Source organism: Nilaparvata lugens, chromosome X (assembly GCF_014356525.2).
Source record: "Nilaparvata lugens isolate BPH chromosome X, ASM1435652v1, whole genome shotgun sequence".
NCBI lineage: Eukaryota > Metazoa > Arthropoda > Insecta > Hemiptera > Delphacidae > Nilaparvata > Nilaparvata lugens.
In genome coordinates, this window is record NC_052518.1 from 20,523,338 (window position 1) to 20,548,248 (window position 24,911).

The 24,911-nt window shown below is 35.1% G+C and overlaps 1 protein-coding gene across 1 annotated transcript in view; it reads left to right on the forward strand.

Moving 5' to 3' along the window:
* LOC111052193 (influenza virus NS1A-binding protein-like) overlaps positions 1–24,507 on the forward strand; it is a 65,648-nt gene extending 41,141 nt beyond the window's left edge. The window contains exons 8-13 of the mRNA XM_039441853.1: positions 7,259–7,495; positions 8,111–8,356; positions 9,219–9,344; positions 10,152–10,325; positions 22,498–22,668; positions 24,341–24,507. Coding sequence (XP_039297787.1) covers positions 7,259–7,495; positions 8,111–8,356; positions 9,219–9,344; positions 10,152–10,325; positions 22,498–22,668; positions 24,341–24,507 — 1,121 coding nt within the window. The remainder of the gene's footprint in view (positions 1–7,258; positions 7,496–8,110; positions 8,357–9,218; positions 9,345–10,151; positions 10,326–22,497; positions 22,669–24,340) is intronic.
* The last annotated feature ends 404 nt before the right edge of the window (positions 24,508–24,911 follow it).

The following is a 24,911-nucleotide window of genomic DNA, read 5'->3' on the forward strand; positions in this document are numbered from 1 at the left end:
TGTCGCAATGATCTAATATTAAGGTAAATAATTTTGAACGGATAACTAATCTGTTGAGCTAACAAGGAAGGGACGCTCTTATCAGCAAGCCAGCTATCGATTGTCGGAAACGTTTTGCATGGCAAAACCATCTCCTCAATTTGAAAATCATTGTCAATCATGATTGTAGTTGTTGACTAATTAAAAGGGGATTGTAATTATAATTTCGAGTTTACCTGGGATAGTATGTTCATGCATTACAGAGAATAGGGTGATAATACACATTATATAAAAAGAGATTTGAAATAGCAGATAACAGGAATAAGAAAACAAATTATGTAACTACAAAGCACTACGAGTACAAATATCTTTAAATAATTTTGTCAAGGTCTGATTCGCATTTAATACGAATTTCTTGTGCCTGAGGTTCCTTTCTTACAAGAATTCTACCCTGAGAGGTCCATACTATCCATAGGTCGCTGGTTAATTGGAAATTCGGTCATTTGGAAATGATCAGGAACACTCTGAGTCGTCAAATCGACCAGAAAAGGATGTTCCTGCAGTGGAGGATAGATGCTCCCTGGCAGGCTATCTCAAAACGATCGCAAGGAACCAGAATGGGAGGCGGAAAAGGAAACATCCATCATTACGTGACACCTGTGAAAGCGCATAGAGTTATTGTTGAGCTAGGTGGCAAATGCGATTATGAAGAGGTTGAAAGTCTCCTATCCAACGTGGCCCACCTGTTACCATTCAAAGCCATGGCAGTCAGTCACAAGATGCTGGAAAAAATGCAAGCGGAAGCCATCAAGGAAGAAACCATGTGGTAATCCCGTCCTGTCCCCAAACCTATGGATTGGGGTACAGTTAAGATTTAATTCACGAAAACGTCGACAGCCCCAAAAGAAAGTCTACTAATTTGCACTAACCTTGGAACTGGCGAGGAAGTGGACTGTATATCTTGAGTGTAGAAGTTACTGGTGATATCCTATCTTCATGTGTAGGCCTATATGATATTGTACATATATCATGAAACGGAACGAGGTAATTGCATTCAACTCGAACGCCACGGAACAGGAGAAACGAAGGAAATAGGAAATGAAAACGGAAAACTTGATGTGTGGGTTAAACTAATAGGGAAGTATTGGGGCAAGTTTCCTAACTGGCCTAACATACTCACCAGAGTTAGTTTTCACGTGAGCTGAGCGCACAACACCCTTAGCATCACTTATGATTTGGGTGACTCTACCTAACGGGTATGGTAAGGGTGATGAATTGTCCTCTTTAATCCATACTAACTGCCCTACCTGAAGGTTTGTGTCACTCTCAAACCACTTATTCTTCTGTTGAAGAGTGTGGAGGTATTCACTCTCCCACCTCTTCCACAATCTCTGAGTGAAGCGATTAACCTTTTCCCAACGAGACAGTCTGTGCTCGTTGACATCACTCACGTCAATTTCAGGAACCGCCAACAGAGGGCGATGAACAAGGAAATGTCCGGGAGTCAGCGCCTCGTAGTCATCAGGAGATGAAGAGAGCGCATACAACGGTCTCGAATTGAGTATCGCCTCAATTTTCACCAACAGAGTGGAAAGCTCAACAATAGTTAGGACCGAATTTCCCACTTCACGAAACAAATGGAATTTCACATTTTCAATTTTAGACTCACAGATTCCATTCATGAAAGGAGCATGTGGAATATTAAAACGAAATCGGATGCTTTTAGATGACATCGCATCACAGACGTTGGATTGATTTTCTGATGATCTGAGAAATTCAACAATTTCCTTCAATTGTCGCGCAGCACCTTTGAAGTTCGTCCCTTGATCACAGAATATTTCTTTAGGCAATCCACGCCTAGAAACATAACGATGGAGAGTGTTAATAAACTCTTCGGATGAAAGACTTGTAAGCACCTCAATGTGACAAGCTTTTGTTGCCAGACAGACAAACAGTGCAAAGTACGTACGAGCTTTGGGCCGAATACTCTCTTTGACAGTGAAAGGACCAGCTAGATCGACCGCAGCCTTCAGAAAGGGAGCACTGGGAACAACACGAGAGCTGGGAAGATCACCCATGACGGGAGCAACAGGAGTTGCATTGAATAAACGGCAACGAGTACAATTGAAAATCACATTTCTGATAACACTGTCTGCTCCAACAATCCAAAAATAACGCTGAATAAGAGCACGCACTATTCTTGGTCCAGCAGAAGATGAAGATGAGAAATATGATAATACTCAATGAGGAGTTTAGTAAAATGACTATCTTTATGTATCAAACAAGGATGCTTGGCTTCATATCCTAAAGCACTATTTACCAATCTGCCACCAACACGAATCACACCATCACAATCCAAGAATTCAGACAATTTTTGGAAACTTATCACAAGGTTTACCCTCTTTCAATAGGTCGAGTTCACGATTGAAATGACACTTTTGAACAATTTTAACACAATAAATTTGTGCACATTTCAACTCTTGAACACTAAGTGCGCCTGATTTACGACAGACACCACTAATTGATGCTTTACAGTTATTCACGAAACGTAAAACATAAGCACAGGAACGTAACAATCTCATGTATGAGGAGAAACGTGTTATCTGGATAACAGCAGTCTCTTCAGTGATATTCAAAACAACACCTTTATTTTGTTTCACATCAGGCAGAATTTCAGTAGCAGGGTAAGTCATAGATGACAACGGCCAACATGACAACGAATTAGAACACCACGTTGGAGCATTGAACCAATCTTGCGAATTGCACAAGTTTTGGGGAGAAACGCCTCTTGAACCAACGTCGGCAATATTGAAATCAGTACCAATGTGATTCCAATCTGAAATATTAGTCAACTCTAATATTCTCACAACACGATTTGCAACAAACGTTTGCAACTTGTAAGGAGGTATATGCAACCAAGATAAAACAATAGTTGAATCACTGAACAGAAACGTAGATTGAAGATTGATTTTTTCCAGTGAAGGAAGGACTGAAACATACAATCGCGAAAGCAACAACGCAGCTTGAAGCTCTAATCGAGGAATACACAGAGTTTTCAACGACGCAACTTTAGTTTTAGCTTTCAACAGGAAGCATTTCACCGTAGATTCTGACGACACAACTCTCAAGAAGATACAAGCACAGATTCCTTTCTGCGATGCGTCGGAAAACCCAAGTATTTGACAAGAAAAAGCATCGCCATAAACGCATCGAGGAATTGAAATTGAACTTAGAGCAGGAAGCTCTCTCATCAGCTCGTTCCAGCATTCGTTGTAGTCAACAGGAATCGGCGTATCCCAATCGATGTCCAACTTCCACAGCTCTTGTAAAAAACATTTCATTTTGAATAATACTGGAGCTATAAAACCGAGAGGGTCATACAGACGCGCGATAACGGACAGAACAGTGCGCTTGGAGTTTTTCTTTCGAAACTCTGGAATGGAGACTTTAATATGAAAACAATCAGTAGTTGGGTTCCACATTATGCCAAGAACTTTCACATTTGAATTAGGCTCATCACTGATATGAAGTGGTACTTGAGTGTTTTCAGAACGAATCAAATCCAAGAACTCAGGAGAATTACTGCTCCATTTATTCAACTTGATATGAGCACAGTTTAGAAGATTACAAAGTTGTGATTTTATTTCACAGATTTCTTCCAAAGAATTAGCACCTGTGAGAAAATCGTCGTGATATATATCATCACGAATAGCTGCTGCTGCCAACGGAAATTTATCTCCTTCATCTTTCGCCAGTTGAATGAGAGCACGTTGAGCAAGAAAACCAGACGGTTTCAAACCATATGTGATTGTTTTGAGCTCATAAACGACAATATCATCGGAAGGATCTTTACGAAACAATATGTGAAGGAAAGAACGATCTTCTTCATCAACGAGGATAGCACGATACATTTTCGTAACATCACACGTGAATACGAATGAGTGAAGTCTGAATCTAGTTAACACATCACATATGTCATTTAACAATTTTGGACGTGAATGAAGAAGAACTTGATTCAACAAAATGTGACTCTTTTTAGCAGACCCATCAAATACAACACGAACCTTTGTTGTAGGTGATGACGGATTGAATACACAAAAATAAGGAATAAAATATTTACCTGGTTTTTTAGCAACTTCCATATGATCCAAAAGAAGATACTCTTCCATAAATGATACGCAATCAGATTTCAAACGAACATCACGCAGCATACGACGCTCCAACGACAGAAAACGATTTATAGCAACATCATGAGATTCATGAAACTTGAGTTGATTAGTGTCAACTTTGAAAGGAAGACGAACAACATATCTTCCTTCAGTATCATGTGTGTGAGTTTCAGCAAAATGTTTTTCACAAAACTCATCATCGGGACTAGGAAATTTATGATTAGGAATTTCTTCACTTTCCCAAAACTTATGAACCAAATTATTCAACGAGTTCTCAGAGGTGGGACACGTCATTAATGCAGTCAATGACTGATTAAGAAGACCGGAATGATTTGGAAATTCACCCAAAATAATGTCACCAAACACGGTAGTAATCATGCAAAACGAACACTCTTCACTAGATGAGACTTGACTATGATGACGTAATATTTTGTTGAATAACTGACATCCCAATAGAAGATCAACGGAACGTTTTTCATAGAACACAGGATCAGCAAGGTTGAATTTTTTCAACTCATTTTGCACTTTCGAACTGAGATAAATAGGGGGCAATGAACCAACTATTTTATCAATCACGTAAGCCTCAGCTTCTAGACAAGGGTGATTTGAGCCCTTAGGTTTCAACAAACATTTCACAACACCAGAAGAATTCCCTACACTCGAGGAATTCAAACCAGAGAAATTTTGATGACAATCATGAACAGATAAAGCAAGTTTCATAACAAGATCTTTTGTGATGAAATTAGCAGTACTACCTGAATCAATCATCAAACGAACACCAATAAACGAACCAGATGAATTTTGAATAACTGCTTGAGCAGTACCTAGAACAACACTCGTTTTAGGAATTAAACTAACAATTGATGATTTATCAATAACATTATCAGTGATACCACAATGCTTAGAAGAATTTGAATTCTCAACAACATTCATAGTGCTATCAGTTTGAGTAATCAAATCAACAGATTTCGATTTCAAAGCAACTTTAGAGTTGTTATAAGTAGATTTCTGATAACGAGCAGGAGAATTCGAACGGCTATTATCACTACTATGAGGATAATGAAGTAATTTATTATGCATACGGCCACAATAACACAACGATTTAGACTTGCATTGGTTTACAGCGTGAAATTTGGAGAAACAATTGAAACAGACTCTCAATGATTTAATAAATTCATTCCTAGCTTTTGGATCTCTTTTCAAGAAAGCAGGACATTTGAATAACAAATGATTCATTGAGTTGCAAAGTGAGCATTTTGTTTCAGCACTATCATTTAATTCACAAGTAGATATGACAACCTTTTTCTGAAAAGACTTATTTTTCGGCTTTTCGATAGATTTTTGTTCATTAACAGATGGCACATCAGATGCAGATAATTGATAAGATCTAACTCTCTTATTCACGAAATCAATCAACTGTTGGCAAGAAGGAAAGCTCTTATCAGCTACCTCGAGCTCAAACGATTCACGTGATATTTTGTCTAATTGACGAATAGCTAATGAGTACAAGATATAATCAGCCAAATCAGGAACTTTCAATGATTTCAGAGTAGTAATACTATCACCTACTTTAACAAGAAAATCTTGCAGCGATTGTAACGAAGGTTTAAATGGGATTGAACTAGTTTTCAAAATCTCATTTACGTAGTAGTTAGCTAGCACCCAATCACTTTCATAACGCTTGCATAGAGTTTTCCATGCCAAATCAAAATCACTACTTATCTGAAAAGATTTCACTACTCTGGCTGCTTCGCCTTTCAACAAATTATGAAAAATATGAGATTTATGAACAGGAGAATAATATTTATCATCCACAATCAATGATGAAAAGATATTTTTGAATCTAGGCCAGTCTGAAATATCACAGCCATCAAACGGTTTTATTTCAGTTGGAGGTAATATCATGTTCAAACGGGGAGAATGAGAGGTTGAAGTTGAGGGTTCACTTTTCTCCTTCGGTTTCTCATTTTTAATTTGATTCAATTTATCACGAGCATTTATTATTGCACAGGATAAATTATCAATAATGGTAAGTGATTGATATTCAGTTTCTTTAGTAGGTTCAACTTGAATAGATAATTCATTGATTTCATCTAAGAGTGTAGAATATTCTTTCACATTATTTTCAATAGATATGCTTCTTATCAAAAATTGAGATTGAATTTTAGGATCATTGATGTCCTTCAACAAGTCATAAGCTTGTTGAACACGGCTAAACAAAGTTTCTTTCTTCTTCACACGAATAGTAAGCAAGGCTTGTGGGCTTGCCATTGTAACTAAGTAACTGATTAGATAAACAAGGAGATTTGGAAAGGAACTTTGTAACTGGATTTAACATGGATATCAGTGCATGTATCAACAAGTAACCCTACTATTAACGAATTGAAATTTAAATTGAAAAATAAATCTCTTGGAAATAGAACATATCCCAGGCCTGGTAGGACCATGTGGTAATCCCGTCCTGTACCCAAACCTATGGATTGGGGTACAGTTAAGATTTAATTCACGAAAACGTTGACAGCCCCAAAAGAAAGTCTACTAATTTGCACTAACCTTGGAACTGGCGAGGAAGTGGACTGTATATCTCGAGTGTAGAAGTTACTGGTGATATCCTGTCTTCATGTATAGGCCTATATGAGATTGTACATATATCATGAAACGGAACGAGGTAATTGCATTCAACTCGAACGCCACGGAACAGGAGAAATGGAATGAAACGTTGTTGACTTCTCGAGCACGCTTCTTGAAGTGCTGGGTTGAAAGATAAATGGGGAGGATGAAGGAGGGGTGAGGGAGAGAGGTTATCTTGCCTCTTTGGGAGAGGGGGAAGGGGAGGAAAGCACAAACTAATCAACCTGCAATCAAGGCTGCCGATCCTCCGTGAATCCACCATCTCTCCGGGCCGGATATGAACCAGCGACCTATGGATAGAATGGAAACCCCGGAAGTTATTGAACAATTGTAAAGATTCGCTGTAATAAAATTTCATGTATGTGCAATATCATATGATGTGTTACAATAAATTTTGTCATTCAACTTTCGATTTTGCCCTTGATGAAACACCCGTTACTTGGGAAATACATTGATTTTGGTTTGATTTGAATTTGTAGAGCACACATTCCTGGCTCTCGTAATGATCAACCGAAGCCTGGCAACACTTTCCATCCTGTTGCGTCTGAACGAAGTGGCATCTGCAACACAGCAGAGTCCGTTGCAAACGCCGGATACATGTCAGCCAAACTCCGAGGGTGGTGAACCTCTTGATCTCTACTGCGGACTGACCAACATGGCATCTGTGCGTAGCGGAGCAGGATGTGCTAATTTGAACGATTGTCTGTTTGTTTGTGGTGAGTCAATATGGTTCTTTCAAACTTCATTATTAATAAAACTTCTTCTTCTTCTTCTTATTCTTCTTCTTCTTCTTCTTCTTCTTCTTCTTTTTTACAGCGTTGGGGTAGCCTCGACCCAGTTCTTCCATACCCGTCTGTTCATCGCCATCCTTCTCATCTCCCTCTTCACCTTCCAATCTCCTCAATTCTGTCCTCATGTCCTGAGTGCCTCGGTCGTCCTACAGCTCTCCTTCCCTGCACTCTCACATTCAGAAACTGTTTCGCTTTATTACTGTCTAGGGTTGCCACCCGTACTTTAGAATAAAGTATTGTACTTTATTTGGAGGTCTTGTACTTTATACTTTGTAAGCAAGATAAAGAACGCAAAAATACTTTATTTTGCTCAATAAAGTATAAAGTATTATATAATAAAGTACGAGGAAATCAAAACATTTTAATTTGTAATTCTATGTAGAATGAATTTAATTCAAGTAATGTCTATGGCTGTATGACATCATTAAGAATAAGAGAGCTCAGGGAGGATGATTAGTGTTTGTAATATTTATGTCAATCGCAAATTGTAATATTATACTAGAATCATTGTTTCATGTGCAATTTGTTGTTCGTTTAAAGGTGGCTATGACAAGGTGGAATGCCTGCGCAACGTTGAATTATACAATCCAGCCGAAAACACATGGAGTGAACTTCCAGCCATGAAAGATGCTCGTGGACGATTCAATATGGCAGTTGTCGATGGATTAGCCTATGCGGTTGGTGGCTGCAATGGGACAACGGAACTGGCCACTGTCGAATGTTATTCTCCCGAACGGCACACTTGGACTACTGTTACACCTCTGCCCTTGGCTAGGTCCAATACAGGTTAGGATACTCGTAATCACAATGTTTATAAATCATCTTATTTCAAATAGAATTATTTCTCATTAAAATCGGCATAATATTAACAAATCACATACTACTTTGAATTAATAACAAAATACTGAAGCTTATTGAAATGCATCATAGATATTCAATGTATCCTCCATTAGATGTAAATACGAATTCTAGCAACTTTGTGATTGATCCCAAAATGGGAGTGAGGTGTCGTCTGTCTAAGAAACTACCTCAACTGATATCCTTCTTTCAATACCAAGAGGTGAGGTAGAACATACACATCAAAACAGTGTTTTTGTTCCACTCTTATCAATGAAAATCCATTTTATCTATGCATCTATCTATCTAGGATTGTGTGGCAGATTGGACCCCGAGTCCTAACTCTGCCCTTAATAGATACTACTTATTAGTATCATTATTTTAAAGTTTATTTCATGAATCCTCTCAGTGAGACTGAAACATCTGATCAGATGAGCTGTGATACTTTACAATAAGACTAGCTCGCCTGATTGATGTAAAAGTCACTTAGACTACTCCTGTTGCTAGAAATGTTCTATAAATTTCCTAATTTTTATTTGTGTCTTTCTAATTTTCTATTCTTTTCATCAAACTTTTGGTATTTCACACGAGTATTTAGTCGAATGAAAAATTCAATTGTAACATTATTCACAATAAGGATGACATCCAAGTTGTGTACGGATGCTTTTCTTCACTGATTGTTTACTAGTTAAACATAATCACTAATTTGCCATAATCAAATCTCCAGTTATCAAGTTTGTTTCGGAAGAGTTGAAACACATTATCAGTTTTTATGAAAATTCACAATCTTTTGACACGTTTTGATCGACAGGTGTATGTGCGCTGGATGGAAAGATATATTGCATTGGTGGCTGGAATGGTCAGATGGGCATTAGACAGTGCGATCGTCTTGTCCCTGACCATAAGAAATGGGGAGGCATGGCTCAGCTTCAAAAAGGTAGACAATCAGACAAACGTCTTTGATTTCTCAGAAATGAACCGATTACATTTGTTATTGTTAGTACATCAGCAGGCACAATAGACAGTCTCTCATAAATCAATCTTGTTCTACTAACTTTTATTTTGAAAATAATTTATGCACGAAGAAATTGTTAAATATTGGAATTAATTAAATGATGTCAATATTTATATCAAAATATTTTATTTTGATCACCTATTAAATATTGGAATTAAAAATTCCAAAAAGTGGAATTGACACTATTCAACAGTATTTTCATTCATTAAAGAGCTCAATAATCAAAATAAGTTGATCAATATATGCATAGAATATTACGTGTAACTTGCTTTTTTAGTATTATTAAACTCAGCTATCATCAAAATTCATCCATCTATTTTATCAAGTACGGTAAGTATTTTTCATTCATCTTGGTGTAATATACACTAGAATGGCAATGGATAAGAAGTCCAAGTAGCTTGTTGACCAGTTTGAATGATTTAAACATTTTATTTTGATGATTCTACACTGTTCATATTCACATAAGGTTACTGTTTGTATTTAATATTATGGTATTTTTAATTGTGTGTTTTTTATAATTTTTGGAAGAAATTCTATCAATTTTGTAAAAAACACATCAACAATATATGATAAACACGAAAGAATGCTTGAGTAATTGAGTGAGTATGATCCAATCAGCCTCAACACAGGAAAGCCAAAAATGAACAGGAAAAGCCGAAACACAAAATTTGGTCAAAACTATGAAAATTCTTCAATAAATTTTGAATGTTTAATAAATTGTTATTGTAGGTCGATATCAAGCTGGAGTTTGTGCGTTCAATGGAAGAGTGTGGGCTGTGGGAGGATGTGATGGCTGGAATTGCTTGAATTCTGTCGAAGTTTATGATCCGGAAAGTGACGCTTGGATGTTCGCGGCCCCTATGATCACTGCTAGACGTGGTTGTGGTGTAGCCGAATTCAAAGGTAATTAACTATATCTAAATATAATATCTCAACTATACTTGGTGCCGTTTGCACAGTATAGATTGCTAAACTCGATTAAGTTAATCGAGTTTAAGTTAACCTGAAAGTTTAAACTGTAATCGGTTTTCTCAGTGCATTTACTAATCCAGTTTAAGTTAAACTAGTTTAGAGCTAAGTTGGTAATAGAATGTCATCGTTTATAATATCAGGAAGGCTGATTTTTACAGGAAATTTGTTATTTGTTTACAAACCATTAGTAAATTGAGGTTATGTATCTACTATTTTCTTGTTCAAAATCCACAGAGCTGTAAGCTGAACGGTAATAAAAGTGAAAAGCGATCAAGAAATTCTTTAAAAACTTACGTTTAGTTGGCTCCAAAAAATATATTTCAGAATGTAAGATAAAAAAGTTATTTTGTTACGCTTGAGTCTACTACGGTCTTCCTCGTTTATTAGAAATCCACAGAGCTGTAAGCTGAACGGTAATAAAAGTGAAAAGCGATCAAGAAATTCTTTAAAAACTTATGTTTAGTTGGCTCCAAAAAATATATTTCAGAATGTAAGATAAAAAAGTTATTTTGTTACGCTTGAGTCTACTACGGTCTTCCTCGTTTATTAGAAATCTCTCGGAAGCAAAATATCTCAGTTATGTATGATTAAAAACATGTTTTCTAATCAAAGACCACTGTAGGCCTATATAAATATTGTCTTGATTTATATAATGTGATTTATTCAATCAAATACTAAATTGGCAGTTTCTTTACTCAAGCAAAATCGTTAAAAAACTTTTCTATCATCCCAGAAATTTAAATTATTCATTTTTTTCCCAACTTTTCTCAGTTTCAAAATTCTCAGTCATCTTTATCTATTGCATTAAAAACTCCTATCAATTCCTATAATATTATTTTTACATTCAAATAATGATTCACTATAACCTAAACAATTATTATTATCGTCTACAGAAGCAATAAAAACAAACGTCGAAAAATAATTTACTATCAGCTGTTTCTCCATCAAATCTTTACAGATGTCAAGTTTATCCAAATTGTTTGGTTTAAACCTCCTGCTTTGGAGGTGGTAATCCCGTCCTGTCCCCAAACCTATGGATTGGGGTACAGTTAAGATTTAATTCACGAAAACGTCGACAGCCCCAAAAGTAAGTCTTTAATTTGCACTAACCTTGGAACTGGCGAGGAAGTGGACTGTATCTCGTGTGTAGAAGTTACTGCTGACGATATCCTGTCTTTATGCGTAGGCCTATATGATATTTTACATATATCACGAAACGAAACGAGGTAATTGCGTTCAGCTCGAACGCCACGGAACAGGAGAAACGGAACGAAACGATGTTCTAATCTGTTTCTACTCTTAACAAAGTGAGTTTGACACAATTTGAAAATTTGACGATTCCCCGATCCAGGACCGTGAGGAATACAGTACATCTTACTCATCGGAGGTAAGTACTGTACCGGTAAGTAAGTAAAGTGTTCTTTATGGGTTATGGCTGATCGATACAGTGTAAATAATAATTTATTGCAGAGTGAGATATCAGAGTTTTTATATTTATATCATATGTAAGACCATGTCATATCATGAAAAATCTATGCATATTCTTCAATAGCGCTAATGAACCAATGATATGTCTATTGACGCTCTGGTAGGATACTACTTGAAAGATTTATTCTTGGTCACAACAGTAATAATATGAATAATATCCTGATACATGAGAATAATTGTATGATCACATTGAATGGATATGTGCAAATTTACGTAGAATCATGCATGACCCAGAAAACAAAATTTGAAAAGTGCTATTGAAACACGTTGTTTACACTGAACGCAACCAAGCACGCTTTCAGTGTGAGCTAGTGTTCCTTTTGCTCTTTTCAGATATTGTACGTTTCTTGTCTGCACGCTTGGTTATGCATAATTAAGCGCGCTCTTGCACAAATTATATTAATATTCATGATGGTCTCTTCTAACATGCAAAGGCTAGAGTCCCCCAGCTGAGTTAAGATTATCTGCTAAATGGCAGGGGAATCATAGCGCAATTAATAACCCAATTCAGTGTTGCTATAAATTTGTCATTTCATTCATTGAACTGTTATTTCATAATTATGCTAAAAATGTGTATAAAATTTGAACATTTTCTGCTTATTTGGTTTTGAAAATCCTGATAAAACACAGATAAACACTGAAAACGCCAATTTCTAGCACACCTTCTAAGCCCTTTCAATAGCCTACATAACTAATACACCTCAAGTTACCTGAAATTTTGTACCAAACGTAAGAATTTTCTCTTGAAAGCTAAGAAAACGCTGGTAAGAGCAGAAAAATCGCCTATTCTGGGCGATATAGAAGTCAATAAGGTTTAGTTATTTTTAATTTCTAGACCCTATAACTGAACAACATTAACAACATTTTTCTGTCAATTCTTAAAAAAGCGCATACCGTATTGGTCGTCTTTAAATTTTTTTCAATTACGGTCTCAGTCACTACACCTCCGAGTTTACGGAGGTAGTGTCTTAGTGCGCCACTAGAAGGTTGAACATTAACTATATTTCATTTTGATAACTTTAAAGGGAAAAAACACTCACATTCTTTTGGTGTGGCGACGACCGTTTCGAGTTTCTGTTTGGCTTGAGAATGTACAACACCAGCACTAAACGGTCGTCGTTACACCAAAAGAATGTGCTTTTTCAGTTTAAAGTTATCAAAATACAATACATTGTAATAATATTGGTAATAAATATGGATAATCAACAACGAATCAACTGAAACACGACTTTCTTACTTATCCGGGTGAGTAAATAGATTAATTGGTGAAAGAATGAGTGTAATTTTACTTCTACCTAATATATATTAATATAAAATATAATTATTAATTAAAAAATATAAATAATTATTTTGATAATTACTACTTCTACATAGTGACTTCATCCATTTAATCATTCAGAGAAGTTGAAAGAGGAGACTTTTTCTAGAAATCATTGTTCCTCATTTCGAATATTTCAAAATAAGTATGTTTTTCCAAACATAATAGAAAATTTGCTAAAGTATAGGTATAGTTGCTTTATTATTATTTTTATTATCCATCGAGCTCCCGAAGTGGAAAACACTGAGTATGATTCATGATCGTTGATTACTAGACATGGTGTTTTTCTTGTTTGCCCATCAGCCCAATCTATTGAGTCTTATATCATTTATTCATTTTTTACAACAATATGGGAGCATACGGGAAACCCCCAAAAATTGCTCCCTAATCAAAAAAATTACAATAATCACTTTACAAAGAAATTGAAAATCGAGAGAAACAAACAAGGAAAAAACTATTTCATATTAGTGAAAATGTTATGAGAAACTAAATATACTGAAAACTAAATATACTGAAAACTAAATATACTGAAAACTAAATATACTGAAAACTAAATATACTGAAAACTAAATATACTGAAAACTAAATATACTGAAAACTAAATATACTGAAAACTAAATTTGAAAAGTGCTATTGAAACACGTTGTTTACACTGAACGCAACCAAGCACGCTTTCAGTGTGAGCTAGTGTTCCTTTTGCTCTTTTCAGATATTGTACGTTTCTTGTCTGCACGCTTGGTTATGCATAATTAAGCGCGCTCTTGCACAAATTATATTAATATTCATGATGGTCTCTTCTAACATGCAAAGGCTAGAGTCCCCCAGCTGAGTTAAGATTATCTGCTAAATGGCAGGGGAATCATAGCGCAATTAATAACCCAATTCAGTGTTGCTATAAATTTGTCATTTCATTCATTGAACTGTTATTTCATAATTATGCTAAAAATGTGTATAAAATTTGAACATTTTCTGCTTATTTGGTTTTGAAAATCCTGATAAAACACAGATAAACACTGAAAACGCCAATTTCTAGCACACCTTCTAAGCCCTTTCAATAGCCTACATAACTAATACACCTCAAGTTACCTGAAATTTTGTACCAAACGTAAGAATTTTCTCTTGAAAGCTAAGAAAACGCTGGTAAGAGCAGAAAAATCGCCTATTCTGGGCGATATAGAAGTCAATAAGGTTTAGTTATTTTTAATTTCTAGACCCTATAACTGAACAACATTAACAACATTTTTCTGTCAATTCTTAAAAAAGCGCATACCGTATTGGTCGTCTTTAAATTTTTTTCAATTACGGTCTCAGTCACTACACCTCCGAGTTTACGGAGGTAGTGTCTTAGTGCGCCACTAGAAGGTTGAACATTAACTATATTTCATTTTGATAACTTTAAAGGGAAAAAACACTCACATTCTTTTGGTGTGGCGACGACCGTTTCGAGTTTCTGTTTGGCTTGAGAATGTACAACACCAGCACTAAACGGTCGTCGTTACACCAAAAGAATGTGCTTTTTCAGTTTAAAGTTATCAAAATACAATACATTGTAATAATATTGGTAATAAATATGGATAATCAACAACGAATCAACTGAAACACGACTTTCTTACTTATCCGGGTGAGTAAATAGATTAATTGGTGAAAGAATGAGTGTAATTTTACTTCTACCTAATATATATTAATATAAAATATAATGTCAAAAACTGATATGTTCATACTTCATTCAGTTTTGAAGCTCTGCTATTTGAATTACAGCACGATCTTCAATAACTTCTCCTTTATCAATTACCCACAGTTGTGGGGTCAGAGGAAACACATACCGTAATCCAAAACACTACTGGCAGTTTAATGATTCTAAACTTTGAAGAAAGTATAGGTATATACAGTAGTTCAATTGAAATATTATTCATGATTGTAAATGTCATAATTTCAATAAAAAAAATTACGGTGTTAAACTATACAGTTAATTTTGTAGACCTACCAGGGTACGGTACACTATTTTATAAATTGTAACTCATTCTCTATTAAATGTATGCCAGCCATGAATCATATATACGGTATATGTATATATATATATATATAATATTTTTATCCTACACGATTTAAAATCAACACTTTTTTACTTGGAAGTTTTGAAATAATAATGAATTTAGTCTTAAACTCCAGAATAGAGTTGAGCGCAACCGTAAATACATTGTACTTAAATTCGTAAATAAAATATAAGTTACCGGTACCTACTGGATAAGGCTGAATATTGAAATCTTTTGCTGAGTAAGCTAATATAATCATTTAAAACATATTTTAGTCTATAATAAAAACTATTGGAAATATGTTGGGCTCTTTTACTCAATATAATCCAAACCATAAAAGTTTCCAATTTCATAACATTCTTGTTATAGGTACTTCAAGTAGAAGTAGAATTTATATTCCAATAATAAGCTCTATAAGAAAAAGAAATACTTATTATATTATATGATGACAAAAAACTTACAAATTTACTTTCGCCTTACTTTCTAATAAGACTTATTTGTGTATTTCATCTGAAAAGTTATGAAATCAAATAAAGTTAGATTGCCATACTACAAGATTTCAAATGGGGAGTCTGAGTTCCTCTCTGGAAATCAAGGTGTATTGTAATAAAAATAAAAAAACAATCTGTAGGCCTAGTTCTTAAAACTTTCAGCAACTCAACTATAATCTTTATTTCATGACAATAAATTATTAGACTACGTGTTTTGAAATTTAACGTGATTATAACTGAAGTACAAATAACCTACAAATTTGTTGACTAATAAATAGGAATTTTGTGAGAACTCAATGATTGCTGCCCTTAAAATTAATGATAGATGTTGAAATATGTATCGGGAAAATAAAATAACAAGCCACTATTCTAAAAAGTAATTAACAGTAGAATTATCAACGTTTATTCACGAAAAATTCCACTCGACATAGGGATTTCAATGTAAACACGGGTTGAAGTGTACGCTTTTGAACAGCTGATCACCTGAGTGTTCTAGCCTTGTAGTTCCGTAAGCAACGCACAAACTAATCAACCCACAATCAAGGCTGCCGATGCTCCGTGAATCCACCAGGAGGTTTAAACTTTCCTAGAGTTTAAACTCAATACAGAGTTCAAACTGATACTGTGCAAACGGAATTTTAGTTTAAACCAAAAAAATCCAGAATTGCTTTAAGCTTTACACTGTGCAAACGGCCCTAAAGGTAATAAATGAGTAGCTTCACAATTTACAATTCTAATAATGCTTGATGTTCACATCTTGCATCAATATTTATTCAGAGGCTATTGATTATGATGAAATATATAAAATATAATTATTAATTAAAAAATATAAAATAATTAATTAATAATAAATATAAAATAATTATTTTGATAATTACTACTTCTACATAGTGACTTCATCCATTTAATCATTCAGAGAAGTTGAAAGAGGAGACTTTTTCTAGAAATCATTGTTCCTCATTTCGAATATTTCAAAATAAGTATGTTTTTCCAAACATAATAGAAAATTTGCTAAAGTATAGGTATAGTTGCTTTATTATTATTTTTATTATCCATCGAGCTCCCGAAGTGGAAAACACTGAGTATGATTCATGATCGTTGATTACTAGACATGGTGTTTTTCTTGTTTGCCCATCAGCCCAATCTATTGAGTCTTATATCATTTATTCATTTTTTACAACAATATGGGAGCATACGGGAAACCCCCAAAAATTGCTCCCTAATCAAAAAAATTACAATAATCACTTTACAAAGAAATTGAAAATCGAGAGAAACAAACAAGGAAAAAACTATTTCATATTAGTGAAAATGTTATGAGAAACTAAATATACTGAAAACTAAATATACTGAATACTAGAGACTATACTTTATGCTAGAAACCACTTACAATACGAGAAAATAACAAGAGAGGAATCAAGAAATTACAAATAACATTCCAAGAATGATGTGAATTATATGCTGAGAATAAATTAAGAATAAGAATGAGGTGAATGATAACAGAGCTGAGAATGAAAGGAAGTCATCTACTAAATATGCTACTCTATGTAAGTTGATGAGGTCTAGCGTGGGAAGAATAGGTGTCACATTGGGTGAAGCTGCTTACATGCCTTCTTTAACTGACTGGGATTCATATGAAAAAGGTCTAGGTGAAAACTATGGTAATTATAAAGATTCATCATGCGGTTGATTGGAGAATTGAAGTGACTATTGGAGTTGCATTGGGGAGGAAGAAATCTGAAGCCGGAACGCCGTGAAACTGAAGACACATATTCAATTCAGCAATGAAAGGAGGTAGGTTGATAGAACACGGTTGTTCAATAAATTATATAGGAACAAAAGCAATTTACAGCTCCTAGATGCTTCCAGGGATTGCATATCAAATATGGCTCTTAGGTTAGCTGTGGGAAAATTGAAAGGACAGAACATTTTAAAACGCTTGAGATATACAAACCTCAAAAATTTACTTTGAATTCTTTCTAATTCCAGATCATGAGAGGCGAGATATCGATGCCATACTTCAGAGCAGTAGTTTAATAAACTTCTGATAAGTGTCTTATATAATAGGATAAGAATATTGTGATTATCAAATTGAGAGCAGGTTCTCCGAATGAATCCAATCTGTTGACATGCTCTGGAACATAAACTTCTCACATGATTGAAATTGAGCTCAGGATAAAAAATTACACCAAGGTCTTTAAACTGGTCCACTCTCTTAATTATTTGGTTATTGATTCTATAGATGGGAATTTGCGGATCTCTTTGTCTTGTGAAAGACAGCGTAGCACATTTACCAATATTAACTCTGAGCTGATTTCTCAAGCACCAATCAAACTATCTACATCACTTTGAAGCAGCTGATAATCAGTTTCAGACCTAATCACCCTGAAGATATTCACATCATCTGCATACAGCAGACAAGATGAATGCTTTATGACAGCCGGAAAATCGTTTATGAATATTATGAAGAGCAAAGGCCCCAAATTTGAACCCTGTGGAACGCCTGATGGGCTACTGAAAGATCTGGAATGAAGACCACCAACAGAAAAAAATTGATTCCGATCAGACAGATAGGAAAGAATAAATCTAGCACTTGACAGCGAAAACCCAAAGGATGACAATTTCCGGAACAAAATCGTGTGGTTCAAAGTATCAAAAGCTTTTGATAAATCTGTATACACAGTGTCAACACGAGTACCTGCATCAAGACAAGCTGATACCTCACTCCGGAGATGCAATAAATTAGTCACTGTAGACCTGCCTGGCAAAAATCCATGCTGGCTATCAGCAATCCACGGTTCTATATGATTGAATATTTTTTTATAAATACATTTTTCGAAAATCTTTGCAAAACAATTAATAATAGATATTGGACGGTAGTTTTCAACAAATTGTCTGCTCCCAGCTTTAAAAATGGGAATTACTTTGGCTTGCTTCCACAGATCAGGAAACGTGGATGTTTTCAGTGCTAGATTGAAAATGAACTTAAGCGGTTCAATAAACAAATCAGAGCAGCCCTTGATGACATACGGTGGAACCAAGTCCGGCCCAACAGATCCATTACCTTTCAAGCTCCGTATAGAATCAACTATATCAGTCATTGAAATAGAATTCAAATGGAAAGGGGAGTGAACAATTCTGTCATCAAAAACTCCAGCATGATTGTCGCTTCTGTTGAAAACAGATGAGAAATAATCTGCAAACGCCTTTGGAATCTCAGTACCTGTGACAAAAGTATTATTCCATCTCATAAAATTCTCTGACCGCTTACCCTTTCGATTATTATTTATATATGACCAGAAGTTCCTCATGTCACCACCAATACTTGACTGAACTGAATTCATATAAGCCTGATAAGCTTGAGAAATTTTAAGTTTCAAAGCAGATCTCAATCTTCTAAATTCCTCGTCGTGATAAGCAGAGACTCTCCTCTTTCTGGCACATTTCTCCTTCCGTTTGATGTCTTGAATTATATCCCTAGTATACCACCGAGGGTACCTGCCAATCCGATCATCAGCGGCTCTTCTAGGAACACACAGGTGAAAACATGAGTAAACTATGTTATAGAAAACTTCAGTTGCCTCATTGACTTCTGAACATGAATAGGCAGCGGTCCAATCAGCGTCTCTCAGAGATTCATACAAGCGAAGAAAATCAGCTCTCTTGAAAACATATTGAAAGTTGTCATTTGATTCATCACCGTGATCTCCCCTCATGTGAAGCAATGGAAAAGAAATAGAAAGCGTAGGATGATGGCTATCCTCGGGAACCAAACAGTCATCGCATCTTGAAACATTAACATGGAACGAGCTAAGAACCAAATCCAAAGTCCGATTATTACTATTGACAATTCCATTATAAGACTCTAAGCCCATCACCCCCATGAAAAGTCCCAATGCAGCTGCCAGACGAGACCCTCTACTGAAGTCAAAGTTAGAGCCACCTATTTCAGGAATATTCCAGTCACCAATGACTATTACATTGTTATTTGAAATTTCATTGAATGAATCGATCAATTCAAAATATCGAAGATAATTCTCATAGGAAGTCGATGGTTTAAAATAAACAGCGTTGATGTAGTACGGATCTTTATTATTTAATAAAATCTTAATCCAGATAGATTCGAAAACCGGCGATGAAAATTCTGATAATAATACGGCCTTAAGAGAACTGCGAACAGCAACAAGTACTCCACCACCCCTCAACCCCTGATCACCAGACCTATCCCTGCGGAAGACAGTGTACCGCTCATCGAACAATTCCTCATTATGGATTCCATCGTACAACCATGTTTCAGTGAGGACAATTGCATCAGCATCACACTCTAAAACCTTCCGGAAAAAGCTTGGAACTTTGGAACGCAGACCTCTAACATTTTGGTATAAGATATTGAAATCCAGTATTATGAGAAAAAAAACTGAAAAAATGAAATAAAATAAAAAAGAAAAATATATATGGGAGAAGAATGAAATATGATAGGTGATTACAGCAAAATTTTAAACTGAGGATGATAAAAATTATGTGATGAAGTATTATCTTATTAGTATTTGTTTAATAAAGTATAACACTAGCCTGTCCATGGACATTATAATAACATTAGATGAGATTTACCCAACCAACTCCTGATTCAAAGAAGAAAAAAAACAATAATAGTAACTCCAACTGATGCATGCGATTTAAAACCATGTAAGAATAAAAATTGTGAAAACAGCAGCAATCGATTTAATTTAGAATGAAAAATTGTTGGTGATCTTGAAAGTACGGAAGCTTAGATTGTTTATCATTTAATGCCCTATATAACTATATATAGCTATTGAACTGCCATTATATTGAAGGTTATTATGAGCCTAGCCGTATTGCTAACGAAAAGCAAAAGTGAGCTATCTTATCTGCATAGGACCGATAAAATGAAATCAGACAACAATCATGAATAAAATAAAATACTTTGCACATTGTATCTTCATACATTGCATCAGCCAGAAAATGAATAAACAATCACTACTTTAAGAATAACAGCGAATACTGTGATAAGATACGAAGGATGAAAAACTGAATAAAAAGTTCGTATATTTGCAAGTAACAAACTGGCCGTTTACCTGAAACTGTAAAATAATAATATATCCGTGACTCCAGTACTAATGGATTGAAAATTAAAGCTTATTTGAGGAGAGATAATTTAAAGCTTGGGGAAGTTTAAATCATTGTCATTTCTTATCACTGTCGGTGAGCTATCATTTTCACTTTTACGGATACGAACACATCCAGTCCGATCAACCCATGCATCTTTGATTACTCCTTTCTTCTTAAGATCACGAGCCATCCCTAGAAGTTTTCTTCTCTTAGCAGTGAGACTGCGATTGATGTAGATTGGGCCTTGATTGGCTCAGACCGTGGACCTGTTGCCTTCTGAGGACACCTATCTTTCTTCTCAGCTCCATGAACTGATCAGCATCGAGACGTCTCACAAATCTGACGACGATGGCCGCAGGGGGGCCCGGCCGTATACCGCCGCCAGCTGCATCCGCCGCGTGACGTCCTCTCGTACGAATCGGCAATCGATGGCAGGCGTCCACCGCTCGTCCCACCTCAGCAATCGTCTCCATCACATCTTCGTCCGCCTTCCCGGGAACACCGTGGATCTCAAGCGTATTCCTTCTGGTATACTGCTCTTGGTCATCGAGACGATTCTCAGTAGACTGCAGTCGCTCACGAACTTCTTTAATTTCAATCCGAAGTGAATCTATGAGCTGCTGCTGACGATCAATTATCTCGCTCTGCTTACTAATCACACTACTAAGTTCACTCTGCCCATCCTGACCGGTTTTAATTATATTTTTTAACTCCTCAATACTGGCGGAGAACTGCGAGTGACTATTTCCAATTAATTGCTCCAAAGACTCCATTGAGACAGTAGGATCGGTCATATTCGAAGAGTTTGACTCGAGGGTCACGTTAGTTTGAACTGGTGTGCTATCTAACGAGTGTTGTCTCGATGTACGCTGTTGTTTAAGACAACAAGGACAGCACCACGATGAGTTTTTCAAAAATGATAAATCACTTGATTTTATATTAAGACAAGCTATATGAAAATAAAAATTACACTCCTTACAGAAGAGTTTATCAGCTACGTCGGATCGATTAACCGGTTGGTTGCACTTTCCACAGGCACTCATACTATTACGAATTTGGAACAGTTTTATAAGCACAACTCAAAGTAATAATTTTAAACTGTCATGAATAACTCAATTAATACACAACAACTCAAAGTAATAATTTCAAACTGTCATAAAGCTCACGAATTAACTCAATTGATAGGTTAGAATGCTCAATTCAATAGAATAGTCCATAGACGGATCAGGTAGTTACAGTCTAATCATCGGCGATAAGAGAGGACAAAATCAATACACCTTTCCGTTCGAGCTCCGAACCTATACTTAGTCTTATATCTTTATTTTTCGCGTGAATTATATATTATGTATATAATTTATGTATTATTATACAGAATATAATTTATTCTGTATTATTATTTTTTTATGCTACTTATAATTTATGATGTATAATATTTTGATGTGCAATGGGTCTGTCTAGACGTAGCACAAAATAAAAACAAACAATCAATCAGCTTTTCGTTTATTGAGAAAATGCAGCTTTTCTTTCTTCACTCTATCTGGTTCTAACTCTTGAAGCATTCACCTCTGGAATTATTCCCATTCATTTACTTTTGCTCTAAAACTATTTCGACGATATTTAATAATAATAATTTATTCATTTTGCAGGAAAACTTTACGCAGTGGGTGGATCTGATGGCACGTATTCTCTTTCCACAACTGAAGTTTATGATCCAGTTGAGAAAATCTGGTCACTGGGACCAAACATGACTACACCACGGTCCAATGCTGGGGTTGCTGTTATCGGAGGAAGATTGTATGCGGTTGGAGGTTTTTCAGGTAGGGCCTAGGAGTCTTATTCATCATCATGCATTTTCATTCACAAATAGATGCCCTTTTCCAAGAATGGATATTCAAACGTTTCAACGCTCTATTAAGCAACAACATAATATTATTATTATCAATAATAATAAAATTGCATCTCATATTCATATTGTCCAATGATTCTTCATTTTATTCTTTGTTCAAGTTCTTTGAACATTTGATTATATTTTCTAAAATGAACAAAAAATAATCTAGAACTATAGACTACTGTAATCTACTACTAAATAAAGAAATCTAATGCAAATTCCATATACGGAGTGCGGCAGAACCGATTAAACAGTTTTAAGGAGCAATAAAAAGTGACTAAGGATGGATTGAGTAAATTTTCTTCCATTCTAAAATAGCTAAATCTGCACATTTTATATGGACTAGGTTTTGATAGAAATGTCCTGAGGATGGTAATCATTAGCATCATTACAATGTTGAAGAAGAGTTCTGAAGTTTTCAGCAACTCTTGCACACATATTGCGGGGTACAACTTTATCAATAATTCGATGTTTTGCAGTCTTTCATGAATAAGTTGGAGGGTTTTCTTCAGCCCAGCAGCTTTTAAAAGGATTCTATTTCAAAATTAAATTCAAAATCCTTCTTAAACTGCGTTGTGAAATCGCCAATGCAATAGATTGCGTGTGATTGTGTCGATGAGCAGAACGTTCCAGTGATCTACTTTCATTCTCTGCCTATTTTCTTGCGTTCGAATGGATTTGCGTCGACCATGTAGTTAGTTAGCTCCAACTGCCGAACCCAGGACCGAATCGTGTTAGTATTAGGAACGGCCATGTTGATGCGGTTCTCGCATTCTCATGTAATCTTGAACTGTCGTTAAAAGCTCGTTTTGTAGCGATCACAGGTTATGTAGCGAACAAAAACTGACCAATTGTGAAATTTTACCTCTACCACAGCTCATGTGACAATCGAAACAAACTGCTTAATCGGTTCTGCCACACCTTCTATTTTAATGTTCTTGTTTTTGTCTAGATTTTTTATTTACAGTATTGGTAAGTAAAATACCGAAATTGTAAATTTTACAATTATTTTTGCACACTTCAAGTGAAATACAAAAAATATATATACTGTAAAATTAATACTCATGGAATTCATTATGCCTAGAAATATCATCCTCTTGTTGATCAATTAATTTTATATAAATTTATATAACATCTCTATCTTTCTAAATTGTTGTTAGGTCAAATAAATTATAAATATAATTATGAATATAAAAAAGCAAGATACGTTGAAACAAATATGCTTATATATTTCAAGTGAAGGGAAATCAATTTTTCAGGCGTCCATTATACATTTTGAAATAGAGTATTAGTAGGTACACTATTTCTATTTGACAACAAAAAGGCATCACCACTAGTGGTAATGAACAAATTATGAGTTGTAAGATAGTAAACAAATAGATATATAAATAAGTCAGTAAGTCATAGTCGACTTGTATTGAAAAGAATGATTACAGTGAATAATATAATGCTAGTAATGACCAACTTATTAGATGAAATATTTCTGTTAAGACATTATTGTTGTTTGTGGCTCGACAAATTGATATTGTTTATATGGTTTGGATGATTTGCTTGAGATATTTCCAACTGTTTCTATGAGAAATAATGTTTTTTATTTGCAGGCAGAGGCTTCTTGAATACAGTGGAATATCTTGATGAAAGCACAGACGAATGGACGACATTCAGTCTACAGCGTCCCGTCAACGGAACGGATATTAGACCGGCTGTCGAATCGGTCCTACTATATATATATATATATATATATATATATATATTACCCTCGTTATGATATATGTAAATCAACACGATCACATTATATATTGTGATTTGATCTTTGAATTTCTGAATGAAGTACAAACTAAACTACTTAAATATCCAACATGTTTATTGATGTGCATTTTAATTTTCGTGATGAAATCGTGGATTCTAAAATAATGCTGCCAGTCGTGCCGCCACATAATTTCCACATTCACTAAGTATTCAGTACAATAGTTCCAACAATTTTATATGTCTATAATGAATATTCAAATAGTAGATAATTAAATCAAATATAAGCATGAACTTTTTATGATATATTTTTTGTGGATCATCTCGTGTGTTTTTTTTTAATTTTTTTATCCATTTATGTCATATTTTTGGTTAAATACTTTCAAACATACAATAATTTATGTAGCCTACACTTCATACGATAAA